The sequence below is a fragment of the Cervus elaphus genome, chromosome 2 (genome assembly GCF_910594005.1).
Source record: "Cervus elaphus chromosome 2, mCerEla1.1, whole genome shotgun sequence".
NCBI lineage: Eukaryota > Metazoa > Chordata > Mammalia > Artiodactyla > Cervidae > Cervus > Cervus elaphus.
In genome coordinates this window covers 24,704,972-24,730,792 of record NC_057816.1, presented here as the reverse complement: position 1 = coordinate 24,730,792, position 25,821 = coordinate 24,704,972, and the positions used below count along the sequence as shown (strand labels likewise).

At 44.7% G+C, this 25,821-nt stretch overlaps 1 protein-coding gene across 1 annotated transcript; it reads left to right on the top strand.

Moving 5' to 3' along the window:
* Window positions 1-3,639: 3,639 nt before the first annotated feature.
* CSRP3 (cysteine and glycine rich protein 3) lies at window positions 3,640-24,000 on the top strand. Its single transcript, XM_043875060.1, has 6 exons — window positions 3,640-3,757; window positions 13,860-13,999; window positions 18,116-18,284; window positions 20,019-20,151; window positions 22,047-22,140; window positions 23,665-24,000. Exons 2-6 carry the CDS (start codon window positions 13,888-13,890, stop codon window positions 23,739-23,741), a joined length of 585 nt encoding a protein of 194 aa, XP_043730995.1. The 5' UTR covers window positions 3,640-3,757; window positions 13,860-13,887; the 3' UTR covers window positions 23,742-24,000.
* Window positions 24,001-25,821: the final 1,821 nt, after the last annotated feature.

Below are 25,821 nucleotides of genomic sequence, written 5' to 3'. Positions count from 1 at the left end.
ACATTAGAGTCAAACCTAGATTTTCTGGCTCCAGAAATTACTCTACTGTACACATTGCATTTCCCTTTGAGCAAAATAAATCTCTTCTTTAGGCCTTAATATTTGGACTGATAAAATGAAAGTTGTGGGCTACATTTGTGACTTTCAAATTTTGTCTCAAAGAGGTATTTTAGAAGCTACTTTAGAGGTTCAGAGAAAGGCTATGTAAGTAGATCACCTACGTTTTTCAAGCAGTGAAGTTCCTATTTTATTTGATTTATATATTTATGTCCCAGTGAGGCTTCTCTGATAGCTTAGTTGGTAAAAAAAAAAAATCTAAAAAAAAAAAAAAAAAAATCTGCCTGCAGTACAGGAGACCCTGGTTCGATCCCTGGGTTGGGAAGATCCCCTGGAGAAGGAATAGGTTACCCACTCCAGTATTCTTGGGCTTTGCTTGTGGCTCAGTTGGTAAAGAATCTGCCTGCAATGTGGGAGACCTGGGTTCAATCCCTGGGTTAGGAAGATCCCCTGGAGGAGGGAAAGGCTACCCAGTCCAGTATTCTGGCCTAGAGAATTTTATGATCTATACAGTCTATGGGGTTGCAAAGAGTCAGATACGACTGAGCAACGTTCACTCACTCGCTATATTTGTGTCCCATTTAACACTATTTATAGAAAATAGTATTATAATTCTAAAAAAGACACACCAAAGTCTGGAAGCTGCTTTCCCTATATGACTTCTAAGTTCCTTCTAACTTGAACATCCTAGAGTACTTACCATTTCAATAACAAACACATTTTTGTATGAAAACACAGACTAGGGAAATCTCATATTGGGTTTTGCTGTATTCATATTTGTGAAATTATCACAAGCTTCTTTACAGTGAGGTATTCCATCAGTTAACCAACAGCTTTGGGTCATGTGATTAACAGGCTAATACGACTGATTTGGAGGGCTGGATTTCACACAACTCTTGGTTGGGTATTACCCACACCTAATCTCAACATCCAGATCAACACTAGTGGAAAGTACCTTTCCCTAAGAAACAGATAACTTGAATTTTGATCTAGGACCTGCCAAGTCCTAGATACACAGAAGAACTGTACAAAAAAAGATCTTCACGACCCAGATAATCACGATGGTGTGATCACTCACCTAGAGCCAGGCATCCTGGGATGTGAAGTCAAGTGGGCCTTACAAAGCATCACTATGAACAAAGCTAGTGGAGGTGATGGAATTCCAGTTGAGCTATTTCAAATCCTAAAAGATGATGTGTGAAAGTGCTGCACTCAATATGCCAGCAAATTTGGAAAACTCAGCAGTGGCCACAGGACTGGAAAAGGTCAGTTTTCATTAAAATCCCAAAGAATGCCAAAACTACCGCACAACTATACTCATCTCACATGCTAATCAAGTAATGCTCAAAATTCTCCAAGCCAGGCTTCAACAATATGTGAACTGTGAACTTCCAGATGTTCAAGCTGGTTTTAGAAAAGGCAGAAGAATCAGAGATCTAATTGCCAACATCTGGGGGATCATTGAAAAAGCAAGAGAGTTCCAGAAAAACATCTCCCTCTGCTTTATTGACCATGCCAAAGCCTTTGACTGTGTATATCACAGTAAACTGTGGAAAATTCTGAAAGAGATAGGAATACCAGACCTGCCTCTTGAGAAATCTGTATGTAGGTCAGGAAGCAACAGTTAGAACTGGACATGGAACAACAGACTGGTTCCAGATTGAGAAAGAAGCATGTCAAGGCTGTATATTGTCACCCTGCTTATTTAACTTATAAGCAGAGTACATCAGGAGAAATGCTGGGCTGGAAGAAGCACAAGCTGGAATCAAGATTGCCAGGAGAAATATCACTAATCTCAGATATGCAGATGACACCACTCTTACGGCATAAAGTGAAGAAGAACTAAAGAGCCTCTTGATGAAAGTGAAAGAGGAGAGCAAAAAAGTTGGCTTAAAGCTTACCATTCAGAAAACTAAGATTATGGCATCTGGTCCCATCACTTTATGGCAAATAGATGGGGAAACAGTGGAAACAGTGGCAGAATTTATTTTTTTTGGCTCCAAATTCACTGCAAATGGTGATTGCAGCCATGAAATTAAAAGTCGCTTACTCCTTGGAAGGAAAGTTATGACCAACCTAGATAGCATATTAAAAAGCAGAGACATTACTTTGCCAACAAAGGTCCGTCTAGTCAAGGCTATGGTTTTTCCAATAGTCATGTATGGATGTGAGAGTTGGACTATAAAGAAAGCTGAGCACAGAAGAATTGATGCTTTTGAATTGTGGTGTTGGAGAAGACTCTTGAGAGTCCCTTGGACTGCAAGCAGATCCAACCAGTCCATCCTAAAGGAAATCAGTCCTGAATATTCATTGGAAGGCCTGATGCTGAAGCTGAAACTCCAATACTTTGGCCACTTGATGGGAAGAGCTGACTCACTTGAAAAGACCCTGATGCTGGGAAAGATTGAAGGTGGGAGGAAAAGGGGACGACAGAGGATGAGATGGTTGGATGGCATCACCAACTCAATGGACATGAGTTTGAGTAAACTCTGGGAGGTGGTGATGGACAGGGAAGCCTGGCGTGCTGCAGTCCATGGGGTCGCAAAGAGTCAGACACAACTGAGCTGAACTCAAGTCCTAGATCTGGCCTTGACCTCATGGCCAGACCTCATGGTCTGGCCTTGAACAAGTTAGGCACCTGTTTCTTTAGCCATAACATAAAGACTTGGTCTACTGGGACTTCCTTGGTGGTCAAATTGGCTAACACTCTGTGCTCCCAATGCAGGGGGCCCAGGTTCAATCACTGGACAAGGAACTAGATCCCATATGCTGCAACTAAGACCTGGTACAGCCAAATAAATAAATGTATATATTATATATATATATATAAAATTTGTAAAAAAGAAAGCAATTTGTCTATTAAACCTCTGAACTTCTTGTCAGCTATCAAATTCTATAATTCATTAAGTCCTTGATGCTTGATCAAAACACATTTGCGCTTCAGGCAGCGAGAAATTAGATCTCAGAAAAAAAATGTGGGTTTACAAAGATTTGTCAAGACTTACTTTAATAGGATGCACAGCCATGTTAAATTCTTAAATCGAAAAAGATAACAAAGTAACTGAAAACTTTGGAGACAAAACTTTTCCTCATAGGATAGCAAGCCATGAAGTGACAGGACTTTAATGATTAGCTGACCTTATTTTCCCAAGCTGCTTTGAAGAGATTATCTAAGTATCATTCCAGACACCCATCACTCTTATTTTTAGCTCTGAGTTTCCTTCACAAGAACAGTGACCTGTGTCTTAGAGTTCCAGAGGGTGCCCAGATATGGTTCATGATTCATGTGCAGGTACTTTGCATTGATTTCCAGGAAGGTCAGGGGAGTGGGAGCCTGGAAAAATGATTTTAGGTGTAATATCCTTCCTTGGTTTTGTTCCTGTTCCCCCCACTTGATCAGAAATGCATACTCCACAAATTGATCCCTGCATGCCAAAGGCGATTGGCAAATACAACAAAACCCAGGCGATACGGTTCTCCAAGGGCCTCGCAGCTGGTGTGGGGGGAACGACACTCAGGGCTTTGGTCACAAGCTATTTTCAGCCTCTGATAGCAGTTGTGTTACTCATGTCTCATTCACCCCCTCCCCTCAGCCTCCCTCCCCTTCCCTGAACCGCGGGCCAAGGCTGGTGACGGCCCCCCCTATTTAAAGAGGACGTGAGCCCCCTTATGCAGCTGAGCCGACAGAGATCACAGACAGGTGAGTGGAGCGAAGGGCATCAGGCCTGGAGATGGGCTGGCCTGGGGGCCCGTTGGGACTAGGAGGGGTCCTGTAGAGTAAGGGTGTGTTTCACAGAGTAAGTGTGTATTTCTTTCAAGTGCCACCAGCCACTCTGGTTCTGTGTGAGGAGGCTCAAGTTATGCTCGACTCTGGGGTGGACCCAGTTGTCTACAACACTCCTAAAAGGGTGATTAGCATTTGAGGGTGCAAGGAAAGCTCACAGAGAATGAGTCTGGGATCATTTTTGGTCTAAAACTATTTTAATGGAATAATGTTTCTTATTGTCTTAGTCAAAAGACGTGCATTCTGGTCCTAGGATCACGTAAAGAATGATGTGTGACTTTGAGAAAGTTCCTGCCCTCAGGGTCTTGGTCCCCCCTGCCAGGATCAATATAAATGAGCTGACATTTTCCTAAACTGTGAAGCACTGCGCAAAGTGGTTACAATAGACATGATACAGCAGAAGCCACCTTTCCAATGCTTAAAATACAAGGATTTGTTCTTTTTCAAAAGGTGTGAGTGAGTGACTCAGATTTCTACAGTTCACCTTATCCTGTCTTGTACTTCAGTAAAACTCAAGAGTCATTGATTTTAAAACTGATTTTATATCCCAAGGATGTTCAGCAACAGGCTTGCTCTTAGTCATTTGAAACTAATTGAAACAAACTCCCCCAAAAAGACATGGCTCTGTTGAAAATCCATTAAAATTTCTGTTTCCTGGGAAGATAATTCCTAGCTGGGGCTTGAGGGGTGATTCCCATTGTTTCCTCTAGATTTCAGTACAGGATTTTGCTGTTGCTGTTGTTGTTATATCCCAGGGAATGACAGGCATGAGTGTGGCTGAGAATGAGAAACAAGTGAAAATGCTGCCCAAGGATCAGAGCCTCTAATTCCTGTTCCCTTCACTGAGCCAAGGTGATGGTGAACAGGTCTGAGGACCCCTGTCTCTGCAGTACAATTTACAATTCATTGCCATCGATGAGCTTGTACTGACTGTCTCCTGAATGCAAGGAAGGATGGGCATCAATACAAAAAGGGCAAGAAAATGGGGAAAACCTGTGTCCTCAGTTTATAATATTTTGGGGACTGAACTGCAACGCTGGGTACATTCAATTCATCACAATGTATATAAAACTTCTTTATGACCCAGAAAATGTTAGAGATTCTTCTGGCTTGACTTCGGTTCCATTCTGAACAACTCAGTCCTTAAAATGAGCCCTGCCTGTTGGTAGGGGCACAGGTGACCCCCAGGCTCAGCACCCTCTCAAACGGGCAGACAGCTGCTCCGCAGCCCCCCACACAAGCCATCCACTGGAGATGGAGGAGGTAGGGGGTTGGGGGACAGAGAAAGAGAAGGAAAGAGTGAGCAGGATCTTTCAACAGACGAATCGCTACCATCCTCTTGGAAAAAGTGGAGACAGACTCTTGGGAGAATACAAATTCAGAAATCCTGGGGGGCTTCCTTGGTGGCCCAGTGGTTAAGAATCCACTTTCCAATGCAGGGAATGTGGGTTTGATCCCTGGCTGGACTTCCCTGATCTCTCAGTTGGTAAAGAATCTGCCTGCAATGCTAAAGACCCTGCTTTAATTCCTGGGTGGGCAAGATCCCCTGGAGAAGGGATAGGCTACCCACTCCAGTATTCTTGGGCTTCCCTTGTGGCTTAGCTGGTAAAGAACCCGCCTGCCATGCGGGAGACCTGGGTTTGATCCCTGGGTGGGCAAGATCCCCTGGAGAAGGAATAGGCTACCCACTCCAGTATTCTGGCCTGGAGAATCCCATGGACTGTAGAGTCTATGGGGTCGCAAAGAGTCAGACACGACTGAGCAACTTTCACTTTCTTTCACTGGGGATCTAAGATCCCACATGCCATAGGGCAACTAAGACTTTGTACCAGCCTGCACACTGCAAAGAAGACCCAGTGCAGCTAAAAAAAAAAAAGTTCATGCTTAAAAAAAAAAGAAAGAAATTCTGGGAAGGAAATAGAAACAAATGAAGAGCCTCAGCCATAGAGGCAGTTCAAATTCTAGCTTTGAATGTCACTTCTCTGAGTTTCCATTTCTGAACAGTAAAAATTAAAGTTAGGACACCTATCCCAAGGGCATTTGTTAGAAACAAATGGAATAAAGTATGAGAAACTAGTCTGTAAGCTTAGTAAAACTGGACAAATAGTCAAGGCCTCAGAGAAAAGGCAAAATCGAACCCGGGTCTCCTGCATGTGCAGGCAGATTCTTTACCATCTGAGTCACTACAAGTGTGATGATAGAAGTCGAAGCAAATAACAAGCTGACCAAGAGTTAGATGATTAACCTGTTTTACAAGAGGAAGGACACAGACAAGGAATATAATACACAGGAAACAGGCAGACTTCCAATTAGAAGTGTGCCGCTCAGATTTTTGGGAGTACTATATCCAAGAGCAGGACTTCACAGCCAAAGAGAAATGGGATGCCTTCAACTGTGAAGAATCACAGTTATTCATCGCAATGAAGGAAAGCAGGAGAAGAGACAATCATTGTCTTCTTATTGGGGCCAAAAAAGACAGAAGCTTCCCTGAGCCTGACCAGGGACCTGATCATGGGAAAGGGGGAGGATCATGAATTGTTGGTTGTTTACTGCCCTGTGAACAAAGTTAGTCTATTTAAGTGTCACCAAAAGTTCTGCAAGACATCATTCTTCAGAGGAAGTAACGAAAGTTCAAAGAAGCAAAGTAATCACTCAGGGGCACACGGCTAGGAAGTGGCTGAATCAGCATGCAAACTAGAGTGCAACATGGTCTTTAAAAACAAATTATAAGGGCCAAGAGAGAACCAAGTGAGTTTCTGTCAGTAACAGTCAGCCACATCTCAGAGACGATTTCAGAAAAGATAGAATATGACCCGTGCGCTACAGCCTTAGTGTGAGGGGCAGGTGTGTCTACTCTGTCTGAATTTTAAAAGAGCTGGGTTTATTTTTGTACTAGGATTAAGTGACCTATGCTCCCCGGGCTTTGAGAAAGGGCCTCTGGAAGGGGGACTTCATGTATTTCTTCAGAAGCTTAGCAGGAAGCTGCTGACCTTGAATGTCCTACCCAGGGGGAGCCCCAGTCTCCCTGGGCCACAGGGACGCTGTTTGGGTTCACTGCTTCCCTTCCAAGTCCAGAGCACCAGCAAGGTCAGCGGGTATTAGGCACCAGAACTGCCAAAGTGAGGAAGTGGGTGACCCGGGGCACAGGCTCAGGACCCTGCCAATGTGCTGTCCCTGGTGCCAGGCATCCTGACCCCTATCCCCCTGCCCCCCAAGGAGGCTTCATCTGTTCTTGGGTATAGCACACTCTGAAGGCTGAAAAACAGAGTGGGTTCACAGTCTGAACAGAACAGCCATGGAGAAGGAGTGGGAAAGATTTATTTAAGAAAATGGATTTTAGGGACTTTCCTGGTGGCCCAGTGGCTAAGATTCTGTGCTCCCAATGCAGGGGGCCCAGGTTCAACCCCTGGTTGAGGAACTAGATCCCACATGCCATAACTAAAGATTTTGCATGCTGCAACAAAGATCGAAGATCTGGCTCAGCCTAGTAAATACATTTTTAAAAAAGAAAAGAAAATGGATTTTAAAACTGGAGATTAAAAACACTAACAGTAATAATGAAAGCAACTAAAATTATTAAACACCTGCTATGTGTAAGCATTTATATATAGTATCTTCGCTATTACTGCTGTCTTATTTAACCAAAAACAACCTTCTAAGAAAAGCCTTCTCATCCTCTCTTTATGTACATGATGACACTGAGCTCAAAGATTTTGAGTAATTTGCCCACAGTTGAATAGATAGTGTTTCTTGAACCCTGGTTTGGTTCTTTCCAAAGCCCTTGCTTTCCCACATTATCTGTTTTACCTGGATGAAGAAACTAAAGAGGCAGTATTTAAGAACAAACACCTCTGGGCAGCTTCTCTGCTAGGTGAGGCTCCAATCACCAATCAGATCCCTAAATCTGTATCAGGGCTTGAAGCACCCTTGAAAGGGCTTCACTACATTGCAGACACTTGGCCATCCATCCCAAACTAAGTCAAGAGGGAGAAAGAACTCTCCAGTCCTAAAGGAGCTCTTTCCATGTGTGAGGAGCACTGACTCTAAGAAAGTCCTTTATTTTACTGAATTGAATTCTGCTGCCCCATTACTCCCACCAGTGAGTACTCTCTCCGCCCCACGGAGAGATGACAGGTCAGTAAGACCCCAGTTCCTGCCACCTGTGAAGGTTGGTTAAAGGAGTTGCCAACCCTGGACCCCTCTCCAGGGACGTGGGACACAGAACCAGCTTAACTGGGGCTTGCATTATGGTTCTGCTGCTTACTGGCTACGGGACCTCAGACTTTAGCTTTAGCTTTCTGTGCCTCGGTTTTCTCATCTACAAAATGGGAATCACAACATTTGCTCTACAGGGCTGTTGTATTAAAAGTAGCGTATATAGAGCAACTGACACTCGGTAAACAATAAATAGTAGCTAAGGTTAACAGAAGCACACAGCTTTGGACTTAGAGCCACCTAAGTCCCACCCTAGCCATAGGACACAAACTATCCAAGTATGGCCGGAACCACTAGCCACCTGAGCAATGTAATTTCCCTCAGATTCCTTGCTTCTGTCTCTAAAGTGAATGTTGTAAGCACCTATCTTGAAGCGTGGCTGTGAAGATTAAATGAGATTTGCCACAGGGCCTGGTCCAAGGGCCAGGCTCCAGACAATTTGACTCAATAACAACATGACTATATTAGTACTGATTACCACTTAGATTCCAGATATGTGTTTCTATGATCCAAAATCTTTGCTTCAGCCAGTGTAGACAATTTAACTCACTATGTGGAATCAGGCCTCTAACAGAACAACCAACACTGAGATGAAAACAGCATTGTCGCTGGCGGTGTCTGCTCAAAGCCCATGGCCTAAGGATTCCCTCCCTGGGTCTTTAATGGACCCCTAATAAAGAAAAAGCAGAATCACTGAGCACCCATGTTATCTACCTCACCCACTTTTGCCCTAAGGTATTACCTTTCAGCTCTATAGTTGGTAGTTTAAAAAAGAAAAAGTATTGAATTAGGAAGAATGTGTCCAAAATACACAGTACAGTAATATTTTTTAAAATTAAGACAGATGTGTGACAACTTAGAGTTATTGCAGGACTCATCAGCTTTTACATTTTATAATACTCTGCAATTTCACTCACTCAAACAACTACCATCCTCCCAAAAATAGTGAAATAGATGAGACTCTTATGCCTATTTTAGAGAGAGAGATTGAAGTTCAGAGAGCCTGCATGGTTTTCCCAGATCACACAGCTTCGAAAAGGCCAGGCAGAACTAGAACTCTGGCCTCCTACATCTTGTTTACTGTCTTCAGTCCCCACAATAGCGCATTCCCAGTATAATCTCTTCCACAGCATTATTCATTAAGAAATCCACCCAGGTAGCTCTCACTGGGACCTGGGTGTTCAGCAGTCTGGAGTCCACCCTCTCCCTAGTTGACACGGTAGGGTCTGGCATTCTCTTTCATCCTCCTAAATCCCAGACTGTCCCCTGTTTTAATCCTGACTCACAGACAAGACCATCTCTGGGCCTGGCCCAGGGAGTAGCGCCAGGTGATGTGATGGAGACTCTGATCCAGGTGACAGATGGAGCTGAGTGACGGGCAAGCCTATATTTGGTGTCCCACCTTCAGTGACCCTTGCCTGTGCCAGGCAACGCTGATAAACAAGTGGCCCATCCCTTGTACCTTGCCAGAGTAAACTTGCACTCCCGGCCTGGCTCGGGGAATGTTGAGACACAGGAGGAATTCCAAAGCCACGCGAGAGGCTGAGAAGGTTAGGTATGTAAGCCAAGACCTAAAGGTTCTTTCAAATCATAGGGACTTAATTAGCAAATGGGTTCTATTTGAATAACCTGAAATAAAGTGAGTTAACAATGACTTACTGTTGAACAGCTTCTCAATGCTGCTTTAAATTCCATCATCTTTCCATGACCTTCACAAGGATCCTGTGAGGAAAGTGCAGGACATAACCTTGTCATTTTTCAACCACTTTCAAGGCCGCAAGGTCAAGATTAAAACCTGTGTCTTCCCATTCAGGCTGCTTTACAACACACTCTGCCTTTTGGCCATTGAGCATCCAAAGAAGAAATCAGAGACATCTCTTGCGTTAAGCCCCCATAGCTATGCTTCCATCTTTAGAAGTGGAACAGAGCACCTGTTTAATTGAATGCTTATGGATTTCTATTTTGTGTCCTGATGTCTTGATAAATGTATGTCAGATATTTATGATCACTTAAAAACAACCTGTGCAGGCTCCATTACCTTGTGAATAGCTATTATCTGTAATCTTATACTTACTTTGAAAAGTACCATGTGTAGACAACTGCTGAACACACACGCACAATCCCCCTAAGAGGCATCTCTGTCTCCCATTAAATTGCAAGACATGCCAATGAAATCTCCATTGAAGACGTGAAATGAGAAATTTGACCTGGGGTTGTTTTCATTGAAAATTTTCATGTCATTAATTTCACAAGTCACATTTCTAGATATGTGTGACATTTCTTCTCTATTTTATATTATGTTGAAACTCAGGATCAAAATGAACACGAGCAAAATTACATGATTCTACCCTTTTCCAAAAATGTATCATCTTTAGTTAGAGAAGGATGGATCTTCGAAAAAGAAGTTGGCTAAAATATTACCCCCAAATGTCTACTTTTCATGCTTCATCTTGTGTGTACATGAGGTCACAATATTAAAAATCTAATCTGCCCCTGAAAGTAAATATAAACAATTTGAGCTCTTCTGGGTGTTTTAAGATCACCAAGCCTCTCTATGTGCTCTTTTCTGTGCCTGAAATGCTCTTTTTCCTTTTCTCTGTCCTGTAAACTCTTATCCACCTTCCAATCCCCATTTAGACGTGATGTTTTCTGTGATCCTCTAACAACTCACTGCTTTCTTCCCCAATCTAAATGTAGGTAATTGGGTAAGTCATTTCCTCCTCTAAATTTGCATAGCACATCCCCAAAGACTCTTCTCTGGTACAGAGTATTCTGGTTCTTGCCTATCTTCCTAGATATCTTCCTAGAATGTAGGCTTCTCAAGGCTAGGGGATGGGACACAAAGTATCCATCTTTATAAGCTTTCTCCTCCTCGATTCTCTCACCAAGAAATTAGAGCAGTATCTGACACACGACAGAACGTGAAAGGTAAAAGTGAAGTCGCTCAGTCGTGTCCGACTCTTTGCGACCCCATGGTCCGACTCTTTGCGACCCCATGGACTATACAGCCCTTGGAATTCTCCAGGCCAGAGTAATGGAGTGGGTGGCCTTTCCCTTCTCCAAGGGATCATCCCAACCCAGAGATCAAACCCAGGTCTCCTGCATCACAGGTGGATTCTTTAGCAGCTGAGCCACAAGGGAAGCCCAAGAATACTGGAGAGGGTAGCCTATCCCTTTCTCCAGAGGATCTTCCCGACCCAGGAATTGAACCGGGTCTCCTGCATCGCAGGTGGATTCTTTACCAACTGAGTTATTAGGGAAGCCCAATACATGACACATGATAGGTGGCCCTAAATGCATGGTGATTAAATGAATGAATGAATGAATGCAGACTTGACCCCAAGCCTTTCAATTAAAAATCCATTACTCTTGCCACTCTATTAAACAACCTGAACTATAGAAATAGCACTAAAGGTTTCCTTTTTAAAAAAACGTTTTAGGGAATTTCCTGGAGGAGTGGTTAGGGGGCTTCCCAGGTGGCTCAGTGGGTAAAGAATCCACCTGCAATGCAGGAGACAAAGGAGATGTGGGTTCAGTCCCCAGGTTGGGAAGATCCCTTGGAGGAGGGCAAGGCAACCCACTCCAGTATTCTTGCCTGGAGGATCCCACAGAGAGAGGAGCCTGGCAGGGCTACCAGTCCATGGGGTCACAAAGAGTCAGGCACGTCTAAAGCAACTGAACACGCATGCATGCCAGTGGTTAGGACTTGGCGCTTTCATTGCTAAGGGCTCAGGGTTCAATCCTTGGTTGGGGAACTCAGATCCCACAAGCCTCATGGTGTGGTTATATTTTCTAAGATTTTACTGGATGAAAAGAAGAGCCTGTTTCTCTGAGAGGAAGGGTAGGATGTTTCTAGCCAACCTAACCCATTTTTGGAAGCAAGGAAAGCTCCTTGTAAAGCATGTAGATGGAGAGTTTCCCTTTTGTGCTAGTGTTGGGTTCCATGATCTGTTTGCTGTTTACCTTCTGTTTCTTAGCAAAACCTGTCTCTGTTATGAGGCTGGAAGACACAGTCCATACCAGGTGACCCAGGAGGCTTAGTGTTAATCGCCAACTATTATAAGAAGGTGACTGGCTTCCTGGAAGGGAAGGAGAAAGTCGAAGCAGCCACTTGGAATGGTCTGATAGCACTTGGTGCCAATGACAAGATGACACACCAGGCTTCTTACAAACCAAAGGACCCCAGAGAAAACTCAGCCCCCTGGGAGTGACAGGATTTCAGAGATTTCACTGAGCATTGATAGCTTATTTTAGAGCTCCTCTGGGGAAATGGAAAACTGGATTCATTCTTATACACAGACACAGAAGGAAAGAGGAATGATGCCTCTCCTAGTCTGATATCTCTTAAACACAGTTCTCTAGTAAGGGGACAAGGGTGGCCTAGGGCTGGCTGTCAGCAGCTCCTGGCAACAGAAGGTGCTTAAAGGATGTGGGCAGACTCACAGGAACATCACCTGGCTCCTGGAATCACACTGTCCCTGAGAGCAGTGATAAGCACCTTCCTGCACATCCTCTAAACAACTCTGTGAAGCAGCAAAGAAAAGAAGGACTCTCTTCATAGCACAGGTAGGAAAACAGATGTAAAGAGACACTATGAAGTTCATTTCCATGCACACGGCAAGTTGCCAGTAGCCCTAAAGGCAGGAGGTAGGTTTCCAAACCACTGATCTAGTATGATGCCAACATAGCTCATTGCCTGGGCAATGATATTTCTTAAAAAGGAATTAATGGGTAGATGAAATGAATCTGAAGAGAGTTTTAAAATATTACATATGTATATATATTTTTATCAGGGCTTCCCAGGTGGCACTAGTGATAAAGAACCTGCTTACCAGTGCAGGAGACCTAAGAGATGTGGGTTCAATCCCTGGGTGGGGAAGATCCCCTGGAGGAGGGCAACCCACTCCAGTCTTCTTGCCTGGTGAATCCCATGGACAGAGAAGCCTGGCAGGCTACAGTCCATGGGATCTCACAGAGTCGGATACAACTGAAGTGACTCAGCACACACGCAAGATTGGCGAAGGCTTTGCTAACCAAAGGATGGTTCACTCCTAGCAGCATCAGCCCATCCTGGAGTCTGAGACATGCAGAACTTCCTCCCCTCCTCAAATCAACCAAAGCAGAATCTGCATCTTAGCAAGATCCAAGAGGACTCAGGAAACACTTAGCTAGAAAAGAATACCATCATCATAGGTTCTTTCCACTTCTGAAGGAACAGTTTTAAAAACACCTACATGGAAGAAAATAACAATACTGAATATTTGCATACAATTTCAGATACACAAAACCAGTTTATCCATTCTTTCTGAAAACCCTGTGAGGTACACAGGAGCAGTGACTATCAATTTTTAACAAAAGAGGAAACTGAGACCCACAGTAGCAAAGTGACTGGCTCAGAGCTTGCTCTGAGTGTCTGAGCTTATCCGTCGACTTACACACAGTAACCATTTGCTGAATGAATGAATGAGCCACCAACAAACTGGGGCTTGACCCTGGTCTGCAGACCATCGCATTACCAAGGGTTGGTTCATTTTCTTTTTTTTTCTTATTGAAGTATAGTTGATTCACAATGTTGTGTTACTTTCTTCTGCACAGGAAAATGAATCCATTATAAATATATCCACTCTTTTTAATATTCTTTTCCCATACAGGTCATTACAGAGTATCGAGTGGTGTTCCCTGTGTTATTCAGTAGGTCCTTATTAGCTATCTATTTTATATACAGTACTGTGTATATGTCGACCATGATTGGTTCACTCTGGAGGCCACCTAAATTGAGGGTATTTGCTTTATATCCTGCTAGACTTGACCTTGATCAGAGCGTCTTCAAGATGCCTAACTGGGGTGGAGGAGCGAAATGCGGAGCCTGTGAGAAGACTGTCTACCACGCGGAGGAAATCCAGTGCAACGGGAGGAGTTTCCACAAGACCTGCTTCCACTGCAGTGAGTTGGATGTGAACACCATGACAGTCCCTGAGCGTACCAAGGGCACACCAAAGCTCACCCTTAGCCACAGATACTATGATCAGCTGTTCTCAGCAGATGGCCCCGGGACCCACGGCATCAGCATCCCCGGGGACCTTGTTAGGACTTTCACGCTGGGGCACCGCCTAAAGAAGGGACGGTGCTCTCCTGAGCACCCCCTCTCCAACCACGTGCCCGGCTCAAAGGCAGTTTCCCTGCAGCTCAGAATCAGAACAAGCTCCCAGTGGTGAAAACCTTGACCCCGTGGCGACATTTACAAAGTGTGACTTGGCAGAGAAAGGAAGCCATCACTTATCTGCAGCCAGGGTGGACTTGGCTCAGTGGGTTGTTCCCACAGGCCAGCGGTCGCTAAAGCCAGCTGCAATGGGTCTTTCCTAAGAAAAAGCCGGTGTCAGGCGAGGGGACAGCAGGGGCCGATTCTGGAAGGGTCAGAAAGGGAAGAGTTTGGGGCACCATCAACTTGACAAGGGGAATCTTTACTGTCCCCTGCTGGACACAGTTTCACAAATGTCAAAACTAGGGGGACATTTAAGACCCTGTGGTCCACCCGGGAGCCAGGCTCTGCCCAACTCATGTGACTCTGGACAAGTCATTTCTCATCTCTAAGCCTGGGTCACAGGCATCTGCAACAGAGCCAGGAGCAGAGTCTGTACCTTCAGACTCCCAGTCTAGTCTCCTCAACCCGACTGCCTTCTAGTCTCCTAGCAGCTTATTCCTATTTTAGCAGAGCAGTTCTGTTTTGGGCACTTACCTTCTTTGCTTCCCTCCAGTAGGTCTGGCTTAAGGGTTAGTCTTACTGGACATTTGGCAGACGCTCTCCCTGCCTAGTGCTCCATCCACCCTCATGTCTTACCCAGCAGCCGCAAGGCATCACGCTGCCTCAAACTGTTTCAAACAGAACTGCAAGGGTCGGGCTCCATCTGTTAGGGCATGGAGACCCTTCATCCTCTGGTAACAGTAATGTTTTATCTGCTGCAGAAGTTTCCACTATCCTGTTTCCAGGATACCTCCCACAACAAATATAATTCTCACCGAGCAACAGGGGAAAACGCTGCTTTGAGTGATTGGATTGGTGAATTTACCAATGCTTTAGGTTTTAATGATGGGTAATTAATTTTAAGTCATCATACATCCATCAGATTCACCATTATCACCACAATTATCCAGAAGTTGTTGCTCAAAAGGATTTATTCCATAACCCTCTGACTTCTGTCCCAAAATAGCGAGTGTTCTTTTAAAAGAGTAGGGATAAGAAATACTGGAAAGAACATTGGAATTGGAGTAAAAATGACTAGGGTTTGAGTTTGAACCCTGCCATGCACTATAACTGTGTGACCATGGAAGTCATTTCACCATGGTGAGCCTCAATTTCCCCATTTATAAAACAGAGATGGTTATACCTGCCACACTAGTTGTTATAAGAAGAAAGCTGGGGTTCTTCGCCTGAAGTCCAGTTCTCTAGGCCTTTATTTTCCTTTCATCAACTTGGATATCTGAGTGGGAGCAGGCAATGATAGCAATGCTTTCCATGGTGAGGGGTGTCTTGTCTTTTCCAGGAAGCAGGAAGATGCCCTATTTAATGGACCATGTAGAAAGGATGTGAGCATTTACATCCCTTTCAACCCTTGGATATTCTTAGAACTCGCGGGTGGGATGGGGGTCTGAGCAGGTTTCAGCAGTGGTGGACAGAAGCATTCTGGAGCAGAGCATGCTTTTCTATAGTTCCATCACAAGACTGATCTGTCCACACGTCACCCTGTAATTGCTGGAAATAGGGGCAGAATACCTTAGTTTGTCTTTTGGCCAGTGTTCTCCAAACTTCTAGACAAATCTTAATCCTTCCTACCAGCGCTGTACAAAAAAAATATAATGCAAGCCACATATAGAAAATTTTTCCAGTAACTCTATTTTTAAAAACATAAAAAGAAACAGGTGAAAATTTTAAACATTCAACCCAACATATAAAAAATAATAATTTCAATGTGTCACCAATACACACATTATTACCTCATGTGGTGGGCAAGTGGCTACGGTATTACACAGCACAGCTCTGCTGCGCCTGGGTGTGAAAGTTGGTCAGAAGTCAGGGAGTGGCTACAGAACTATTTAGGACAAGACAGGGTCCAGGAAGTCCCGGAGTGATGGGAATGAGCACTGGTGTAGGGTCAACGGGATCTGAGGCTGGCTCTGCAATTTACTGCTGTAAAATCACGGACAAGTCACTGATGCATGCATGCATCAATTCACTCACTCATTCACTCAACAAATGTTTACAGAGGACTGACTTTGGACTAGGCTCTGTGCTGTGTTCTGGGGATATTAACACAGTTTTCCCCTCAAAGAACTCAGTCTATAACATCAATAAATATTCAACAAGTTGTTCTGGAGATTAGGAATGACAGTGACAAGAAGGGCAGAGATAGGTATATACTTAATACGCTGAAATATAAGGCACTTCCCCCCCCCAGATTATTCCTCACAAAAAGGGTTCACCTTGGCTTCAAAGCCTTATAAAGTCTTTCATGCTAGAGGATGGTCTCTCAGTTTATTTAAACTTTTTTAATCAGAAAATTTAACACACATAATATTGACATGATTGTTTAATGAACTCCCATATGCCTGTTTCTCCAGCCACATAAACACTGACCTCTGGCCAACCCCACCTCTTCTACAACCTTATCTTCTCTCTCTCTTGTATTCAATTACTTACTTTTTGAAAAAAAATAAATTACCATTTGAGAAAGGCATATTAGCTTGAAACAATGTCATTAAATGTTGGATTGCTTATAGAGGTCACTTAATGGAACTGGTTTTCTAAAATGGAGGCAAACAAATTGAATGCACATGTATTATTATTCCTGGGAATATGACCTCACTATTATAAGCACTGCTTATCACCATAAACAGTCTTTAAGGCTCATCATTACAATGTGATACAGCAAGGTATTAAGCTGTGGAAATCCTACATACTTTTAAAGCTGCCCTAATATTATTGTTATTAGGTACTTCTCGTTGAGACACAGATTTCAAGGTGACAGCCTCCTGCTCAAGGAGACAGGGTTGCCTCTCAGATACAGACAGACATGGGGATGAGCTGCTCTGGGGAGCTGGGTCAGCTGCCCCAGGAAGACACTTGAGAAGGGAGATGTTGAAGTTGAAGCTGCAGAGAAATAATTTGGATGCAATTTGTTTCCTGAATTTGTGTTAGATTAGAAAAAAGGTAATGTCTCCAAAGCAACATATTTTTTATTTATATTATTAGATATTATAAGTGGGTATTTGACACCTTCATTTTATCCTTAAACATTTATTTATTCAAGTTGGCAAAAATTTTTTTCTATCAATTGAAAATTTTAATAGATTTTCTATGAAACTTCTTTTTGGAAAAATAGTCTTATGTAATATGTATAATCTATGTAATAACTATACTAATGTCTAATATCACCCACACTTTACATTAGGTGATACACAGTGACTTGAGTCAATGGAAGCCTAAGAGCAGGTCTACCCTTTCATTACTTCCCCTGCTTCCAGAACTGGATCAAAAGTAGTCTCAGCAGTAATTATCTCCCTGAATAATCACAGTGCTCTTCAAAGTCCATTTTAAATAGAGAAACTGCTCACTGCTGATTCTGATGTGATTAAAAAAAAAAAAAAGTTCCTCCCCTGCCTCACCCCCTGCCTACCCCCACACATATACACTCACACTTTCCGAAGTCATTTGGGGTGAGACACTCAGAAATGCAGGTTGTCCATGCTCAAGGACAGCTATTCTTAGCCGGTCTGAGACCACACACTGGGTTCCAGTCCTGGTTGCCACCTCTTTCCAGCTGGGCACCGCTGAAAACACTACTTCCCTTCTCTGTGCCCTCATTTCCTCATCTGTGAAACAGGACTGTCTCGGAAATCTGTCTCAAGACAGATGCACAGGTCAGGAATCAAAGTTGTGTGCTTGGCTTGGGGGGCCCTTGTGCTGGGCCCCTTGGTCCTTGGCAAGGGGGCCCTTGCACTAGTTGTTCACGGAAGGAGGGAAGAACCGCAGCCCTAACTCCCTGACCCTCCCCTCCCCGGCAGTGGCCTGCAGGAAGGCGCTGGACAGCACCACGGTGGCGGCTCACGAGTCAGAGATCTACTGTAAGGTCTGCTACGGGCGCAGGTACGGCCCCAAGGGGATCGGGTACGGACAAGGCGCTGGCTGCCTCAGCACGGACACAGGCGAACACCTGGGCCTCCAGTTCCAACAGTGAGTTACTGCCCCGCTTCTCCCTGCCAGGAAAGCCCCAGCTCTCAGGGTAGTTCATTCTGTTCCCATGGCAACGTCTTCTGGAGATGGGAGAATGGACCCCATTGTTGACTTGCCAACAACAGGAATACTCAGTCTGACCAAGTTCTAACAATGTGTCATCTCTCTGAAGACTCTCTTTAAATTATCTGCCTTTCTAAAGGGCAATCACTTTTACACCATGGCTCTTGGTTTGCATGTCAAGAGAAAACCCAGAATGTACAGATGTCCTATTGTTTGACCTTTGCAAAACTACATGGAGTCTCTTTCCTTCCCCTTTGAGCATTTCTGTGTAAATTACATATAGACGGCAGGGACGCAATGGCCCTTCTCTGTGTGTGTGTCACTGGAAGATCTCTCCCCTCGGGTTGTAAGATGACTAATGTCTACATTGTAGGGGGGAGTGGGTCCGGGGGGATGGACTGTGCTGAGTAAACAATCAATTCTGACTGTTCTTCGGGTCTCCTGGCTGCCCTGTCTGTTACCAGGACAGTGTTGAGGTTTCCCTAGCATTATCCTAGGGAAGCAGGGATTTCACACTGTGCCACCTCCATCTACCAGTCTGTTCTACTTGATGATCGTGCTGACCTCCAGCCCAAAACTGAGTATACAGACTGAAAGTCACTGGCCTGCAGCTGCTGTCTGGCCAGCTGGTACCCGGGCTCAGCTCTGCAGTGGGACTGGCAGAAAGGCCCAACCCAGTGGAGGCAGCGTCCCCCAGAGATCAATGAGAGCATCTGAAAAGTCATCTGGTCCCTTTCAAAGAGCACAGCCCATGGTAGAGCCTGTAAAAGTGCAGGGATGTGTGATTTGTCATTTAAATTTTTCTCATCACTCAACTCCAACTGGAGATGCTATTTAAAAAAGAAAGATGCTACCAGCTGCAATCTCTGCTTCACATTACCCAAAGCTCACTGTTCTATGCTAGGACTTTTCTGGGGTGCTGCACAGACAGAAAGAGAGTCTGGAGACCTGGCTTTCATCCCAGCTCCACCAGTTATGAGCTGCTGACACCTTGGGCAGTTACCCCTCTGGCCCTTACTCTCCAGCTACTCCTACCTACTTTAGAGGGTTATGATGAGACTCAAACGATAAATGTACAAGGAAACACCAAAAGATAAGGAAACGCAGGGTTATTACTGTGCCTCTATCTTAGACATGGCTCTCAAGAGGGCAGGTGACCTTTGGATGCAGGGTGACGATCTGAATTGTGACGAGGCATGCATCAGCTCACTGGACTATGGTTTGTTCAGTATCAACTGTCCAGATGCCATCTTGCCTCGTAATATTTTTACTCATTTTGGAAAGCAGACCTGTGGGTTTCCAGACGGTACAGATAAACCCTAAATGTGCAATCAGGATAATAACACAACAGCAATAATACAAGCTACATACATGGAACACTTGCTAAGTGCTTTACAACGGAAAGGAAAGACGTAAATGAATTCCTGCTAACATTCATTAGCCCTTACAGCATGCCAGGCGGGTGCTGCTCCAAGTGCTGTAGTCACCTGGCCTCATTTAACCTTCTCAACAGTGAGGAAGGTTACAGCCGGGAAGGCACTGTAACTATTCCCACTCTCAGATGAGGAGTCTAAGGCACAGGGAAGTTTAGTGACTGGCTCAAGGTCACACAGCTAGTACTATTTGCCAAGGGAAGTCTCTAGGTTTCATTCATTTGTCTATTTCGACCAGGTCCCCAAAGCAGGCACGTTCAGCCACCACCAGCAGCAACCCTTCCAAGTTCGCCAAGTTTGGAGAATCAGAGAAGTGCCCTCGATGCGGAAAGTCAGTCTATGCTGCTGAGAAGGTGATGGGAGGTGGTAAGGTAAGGACTTCCACAGGAGCCAGATGGGGACGTGTCTACCTCCACCCCTTGGGTTGGGAGGAATGATAGAAGGAGGCAGACCCTTCTTAGGTCCCAGGAGCCACTCATCCTCACCTGCCTTCCTGGACTGTGACGGTCACCCTGCAGTGCCCTAGGAAACCGGAACTAGTGGAATTTGATGCAATATGCATTAACTCACTAAAGGGAAGGCACCTAGCTAGGAGCTCTAGAGATACAAAGATACACAAGCTCCCTTGTCTTCAGTGTCCACAATCGTTTCAGAAAGTGTCAGTTCTGGAAGCTGAGGCCACTGCATAATTCAGTCTGTGCACCACACTGCACACAGCAAACACCCCACAGCAGCTAGAAGTATCCTCACTCAGAAACGCTGTGGCAACAGGGAAGAGTCCTCGACCTCTGAGACAGTAACGCACACCTGTCCACAAGCTGCAGTTCCAGTCCTGAAGCCAGGGATTCACCCAGGGATTTGCGCCTGAAGACAGACAAAGATCCTGTTTATACTAAACAGGGGGAGGAAGGCCACAGAGAGTGTCTTACTCCAAATATAGGGACTGTCTCCACCCCAGGACGGGCCATTTAAATATAGGTGAGGACCCTGGGCTGTGCATGGGGGACATGCAGATACCCAGAAGGCAGGCAATCTTCTGGATCATCTTAAGCCACACAACTTTCTTCCATCAGAAATACAAGGAGAGTGCCAAAAAGACTACAAATAACAAATGCTAGAGGGGGTGTGGCGAGAAGGGAACCCTCCCAAACACTGTTGGTGGGAATGTAAATTGGTACAGCCACTAAGGGAAACTGTAGGGAAGTTCCGTAAAAAACTAAAAATAGAGTTATCATATGACCCCACAATCCCACTCCTGGGCATATGTCAGAAAAGATGAAAACTCTTAATTTGAAAAGATACATCCACCCCAAAGTTTATTGCAGCACTATTTATAAGAGCTAAGACACAGAAGCAACATAAATGTCTACCAACACAGGAATGGATAACAAATGTACACACATACACAATGGAATATTACTCAGACATCTAATGAAATGATGCCATTTGCAGTAACATGGATAGACCTAGAGATTATCATACTAAGTCAGAAAGAGACAGGCAAGTATCACAGGATATCACTTACATGTGGAATCTAAAACAATGTTAGAAACGAACTTATTTACAAAACAGAAATAGACTCACAGACACAGAAAAGGAACTTCTGGTTACCAAAGGGGAAGGGTGTGAAGGGATAAATTAGGAGTTTGTGGTTAACAGACACGCACTACTATATATAAAATAGATAAATAACAAGGACCTACCTGTATAAACAAAGGAACTATATTCCATATCTCATAACTTATAATGGAAAAGAATCTGAAAAAGAATACACACACACACACATACATGTATCACTTTGCTGCATACGTGAACCCAACACTGTAAATCAACTTGCTTCAGTAAAACAAAGAGATACAGAGAGTTGAAAATGAGCCTGAATTCCCTAGATGATGGCCCGTTTCTTCACCTTTCTTTTTTCATTTTATATTCAACATGTTACCCACTGCCTCAAGTCCAAGTTCCCCTCTCTCCAGTTTATTTCTTGATCTTCTAGAAAGAGGAATCCTTCTTCTATTTAGTCTGTTCTGAAGGGATATATATGGAAATCACTTTGATAAATCCAGTTTCAGGGGTCCTAAGAATCGCTAGTCAAGCCATTTTCCTCAAACCCCTGGAAAAATGATTCTGGGAGCCAATCAGGTGGGTCAATGATTAGGACAAGGGCACTCCTTTATATGCTGCTGGTCAGGGGACTTAACAAGGAAGCAAATGTTCTGCCTGCCCTATTAAATATCCAACTACCCTGCTCTCCTGTGCCCCACAGCCTTGGCACAAGACCTGTTTTCGCTGCGCCATCTGTGGGAAGAGTCTAGAGTCCACAAACGTCACTGACAAAGATGGGGAACTTTACTGCAAAGGTGAGTGGTTCCAGAGACTCTCCTGAGATGTTTTCCTAGGGAGGGTCTTTGGGAGGGAAAGCTGTGTCCCTGCTGAGAGGCCTGTGCCTGCCTAGAGGCATAGCTTCTCAGCCTGACCCGGGTTTGGGCTCCCAGGATGCAGGGCAAAGCCAGCCACCGAAGGGAAAGTAACCTCCTGCTTGACCCACTTCTGGCCCCCTCCATAGAAGCACGTGGAGGGACCTGATACTTAATAGATGCTCAGGGAAGTTCAGGGCAGCTGGGCACCTGGCGAGAGGGAGGCCAAGGAGGCAGCAGAGTCCTGACTGGCCTTGGAAGGGGCCTCAGGTCTGGGCAAAAACATCACAGTCCCTTCCAAAAACCTGAATGCTCTGTGTACGTGACTGGCAGATAGGGGTGATGGGAGGTTGGGGAGGATGAACTCCGTTTGGCCTCTGATGAATTTATCAAGACACACCTGTCTCCTCCCTCCCTCCTTCCTTCCTGACATGTCCGGTTCTGAAGTTGCACGTCACTTAGTGATCACACAGAACTGACAAGCTGGTTTGCCTTCTGGTTGGTCCTCACAGGTCTGCCCCAAACTGCCTCCATCATCCCTCTGTCTTGCGGAGAGGAAGAGAGGCTTAGCTCCTTCCTGACACCGAGAAGAAGGGATGCTTTAGGGCCATGGCAGTGTGTCTGATCCTCAGAGCCTCTCCCAGCCCTATTCTGTTTCTCCGCAGGGTCCTCCCACCCTTTCCACTCAGTGATGGTGTTTAGGATCTCCGAACGTGTGTTAGAGCCGGGGAGGAGTGAGAGGGAGGATATTACTAACCAAGACCGCAGGTGGCCCAGCTGCTCCCAGGCTGGGACCGGGTGGAAGCTGATGCAGTATCTGACAGGGACTGCCTGCTCCCGGTAGGAGAGGATACAGAGGGTCCTCAGCATTCACGGGCCAGAAGACTCTAGGCTGCTGCGGCAGCTGGTAGGGAGATCAACCTGCAGGGAAGTATTAATAACTGCATTCCCAAGTGCTGCAAGCTCTAGTAGAGGATGCCACACAATGCAGGGCATGGAAAGTGATTCAGAAAATTTTCTTAGAAGAGAAGCTTCCTCTGGCTTTGGGAGGGGGTGTCCCAGGAACAGGGGTCAGTGAGTGCCAAGGCACCGAAGCTGGGACATCGTGGCTCATTTTAAGCACTGCAAGTAGCTGTGTGTACCTGGAGGGCAGGGAGGGAGGCAGGAGGCAGGAAAGGATGGGGCTGGGCAAGCAACTGGCAGCCAGATTATGGTGACTCAGAGAAAACGTCTCTGAACACACTTAGGAGGGTGCAAAGAAGCCTAAACACTTTTATAGACAGATATAAAATACAGTTCAACTTAAAAGGTAACTTATAAACACATTTATCAAAAGGATGCCTGAAAAAAAAAAAAAAAAAAAGGATGCTTGACCCAGGTAAAATAACTGTGCTCAGATGGAGGGAACTGAGATAATGGTGCTGACTGACCCATCCTCTCCCCCGTTCTCTTCTCTCTCATCCACAGTGTGCTATGCCAAAAACTTTGGCCCTACAGGTATTGGGTTTGGGGGCCTCACACACCAAGTGGAAAAGAAAGATTGAAACGAGCACCGTGTCTCAGGTCTCTCACCAGCCTAAAGCATTTCCCAAGTAATCCTGCCCAGATGGAAACCCCTCCCCAACCTCCTCTCATTGGGAGCTGAACAGTATCTCTCCTCAGAAGTGATCACAGTCTTTACCCGAAGTTAGAAGAGCTCTTTGGAAGAAAATTACTAACAGTCAAGTCCAAAACAAAATGCTTTATTATTTATGATACCCGGGGTGAGACAGACCAGAAATAAAATTTAAGTGACACCTTGTATGTCTCTGTATCTTTTCTTTCAAATAGGGGGACATTAAAAAAAAAAGTTTTTTAACAAGTTGTGCAGAGCACGTAATGGATTTTGGTGTCAGCTGAGGTGAGGAGGGGGAGGAGGCAACAGGCAGAGGGAAGCAGTCTTCTAGAATCTGTCGGCTAAGCTTCTTTCTATTTAGCACAAATGGAGAAGAAAGCAGGGGATCTCTGAGGAAACAACGTGGCAGCAAATTCTAAAAGGAATATCAAACTAATCAAACTGCTGAAGACCTCATCCTTTTCTCCTTACCACGGGCTTTGCAATATTACACATTTCGTGAAGACTCAGACATGGCAACAAAATGTGAAGTCTGCTTCTGTGGTAAACACAACTGAGCATGATTTTCTTTCATTCCGGGGCGATTCCCTAAGGTTTAGCAATTTTCTTAAAACTTCTCTGTCAAACTGCCAGCCTCACAAATGAAAGCCAGCCTCACAAATGAAAATGCAGCTGAGGAGGTCTGCCTCCTCAGCAAGACCTTGGCGGCTCAAGAGGGTGTGTTTTCTCACCTCTGCTTCTAACAATCACAGCATTTCTCCCACTACCATGCAATTCTCAATTCTTTGCAGCAAATGAAAATCTACTGACAAAAATTATGAAACACGAGACTAAACTGTGGGGCTTTCTGTGCTCCAAGACCCAAGGAGATGTTTTTAAAATGAGCATTTGTCCGGGGCTGCATACTTGCTGTCACAGACAAGGCCCTGCACCGAGTTCATTCAGGTCAGTTCAGTCGCTCAGTCATGTCCGACTCTTTGCGACCCCATGGACTGCAGCACGTCCATCACCAACTCCCAGAGCTCGCTCAAACTCATGTCCATCGAGTCGGTGATGCCATCCAACCATCTCATCCTCTGTTGTCTCCTTCTCCTCCTGCCTTCAATCTTTCCCAGCATCAGGGTCTTTTCAAATGAGTCAGTTCTTCGCATCAGGTGGGCCAAAGTATTGGAGTTTCAGCTTCAGCATCAGTCCTTCCAATAAATATTCAGGACTGATTTCCTTTAGGATTACCTGGTTGGATCTCCTTGCAGTCCAAGGGACTCTCAAGAGTCTTCTCCAACACCACAGTTCAAAAGCATCAATTCTTCAGCACTCAGCTTTCTTTATAGGCCAACTCTCACATCCATACATGACTACTGGAAAAACCATAGCTTTGACTAGATGGACCTTTGTTGACAAAGTAATGTCTCTGCTTCTTTATTATGCTGTCTAGGCTAGTCATGGCTTTTCTTCCAAGGAGTAGGCATCTTTTAATTTCATGGCTGAAGTCACCATCTGCAGTGATTCTGGAGTCCAAAAAATAAAGTCTGTCACTATTTCCATTGTTTCCCCGTCTATGAAGTGACGGGACTGGGTGCCATGATCTTAAGTTTTTTGAACGTTGAGTTTTAAGCCAGCTTTTCATAATACTGACTTCACTATTTACCTATTTATTATTTTCTGATGTTCAAAATGCAAATACATTTAACCATTTTGTTTGATTGGCATAAAAAGAATGGTTCAGGAAAAAAAGAAAAACAGCTGGCCAGGGTTGTGTCCCATTACACTTTCAAACAAGTAATATACAAGTATGCTTCACTCACCCAGAGATTCTTGCTGGGGTGATTCAACCACTGAGTTCCTCTCAAATAGCCTGAGGATAGAAATATTGTACATTCCAAATTCTCTGGGAAGGAAGCCCAGGACAGTGTATTTTTGATTTGTAAACTTTTTTCCAGAGTTCCCATCATTGTCAGTCAAACAATAATGCCAGTAGTGAACTGAATTAATTCAACCAAGTTCTCTTT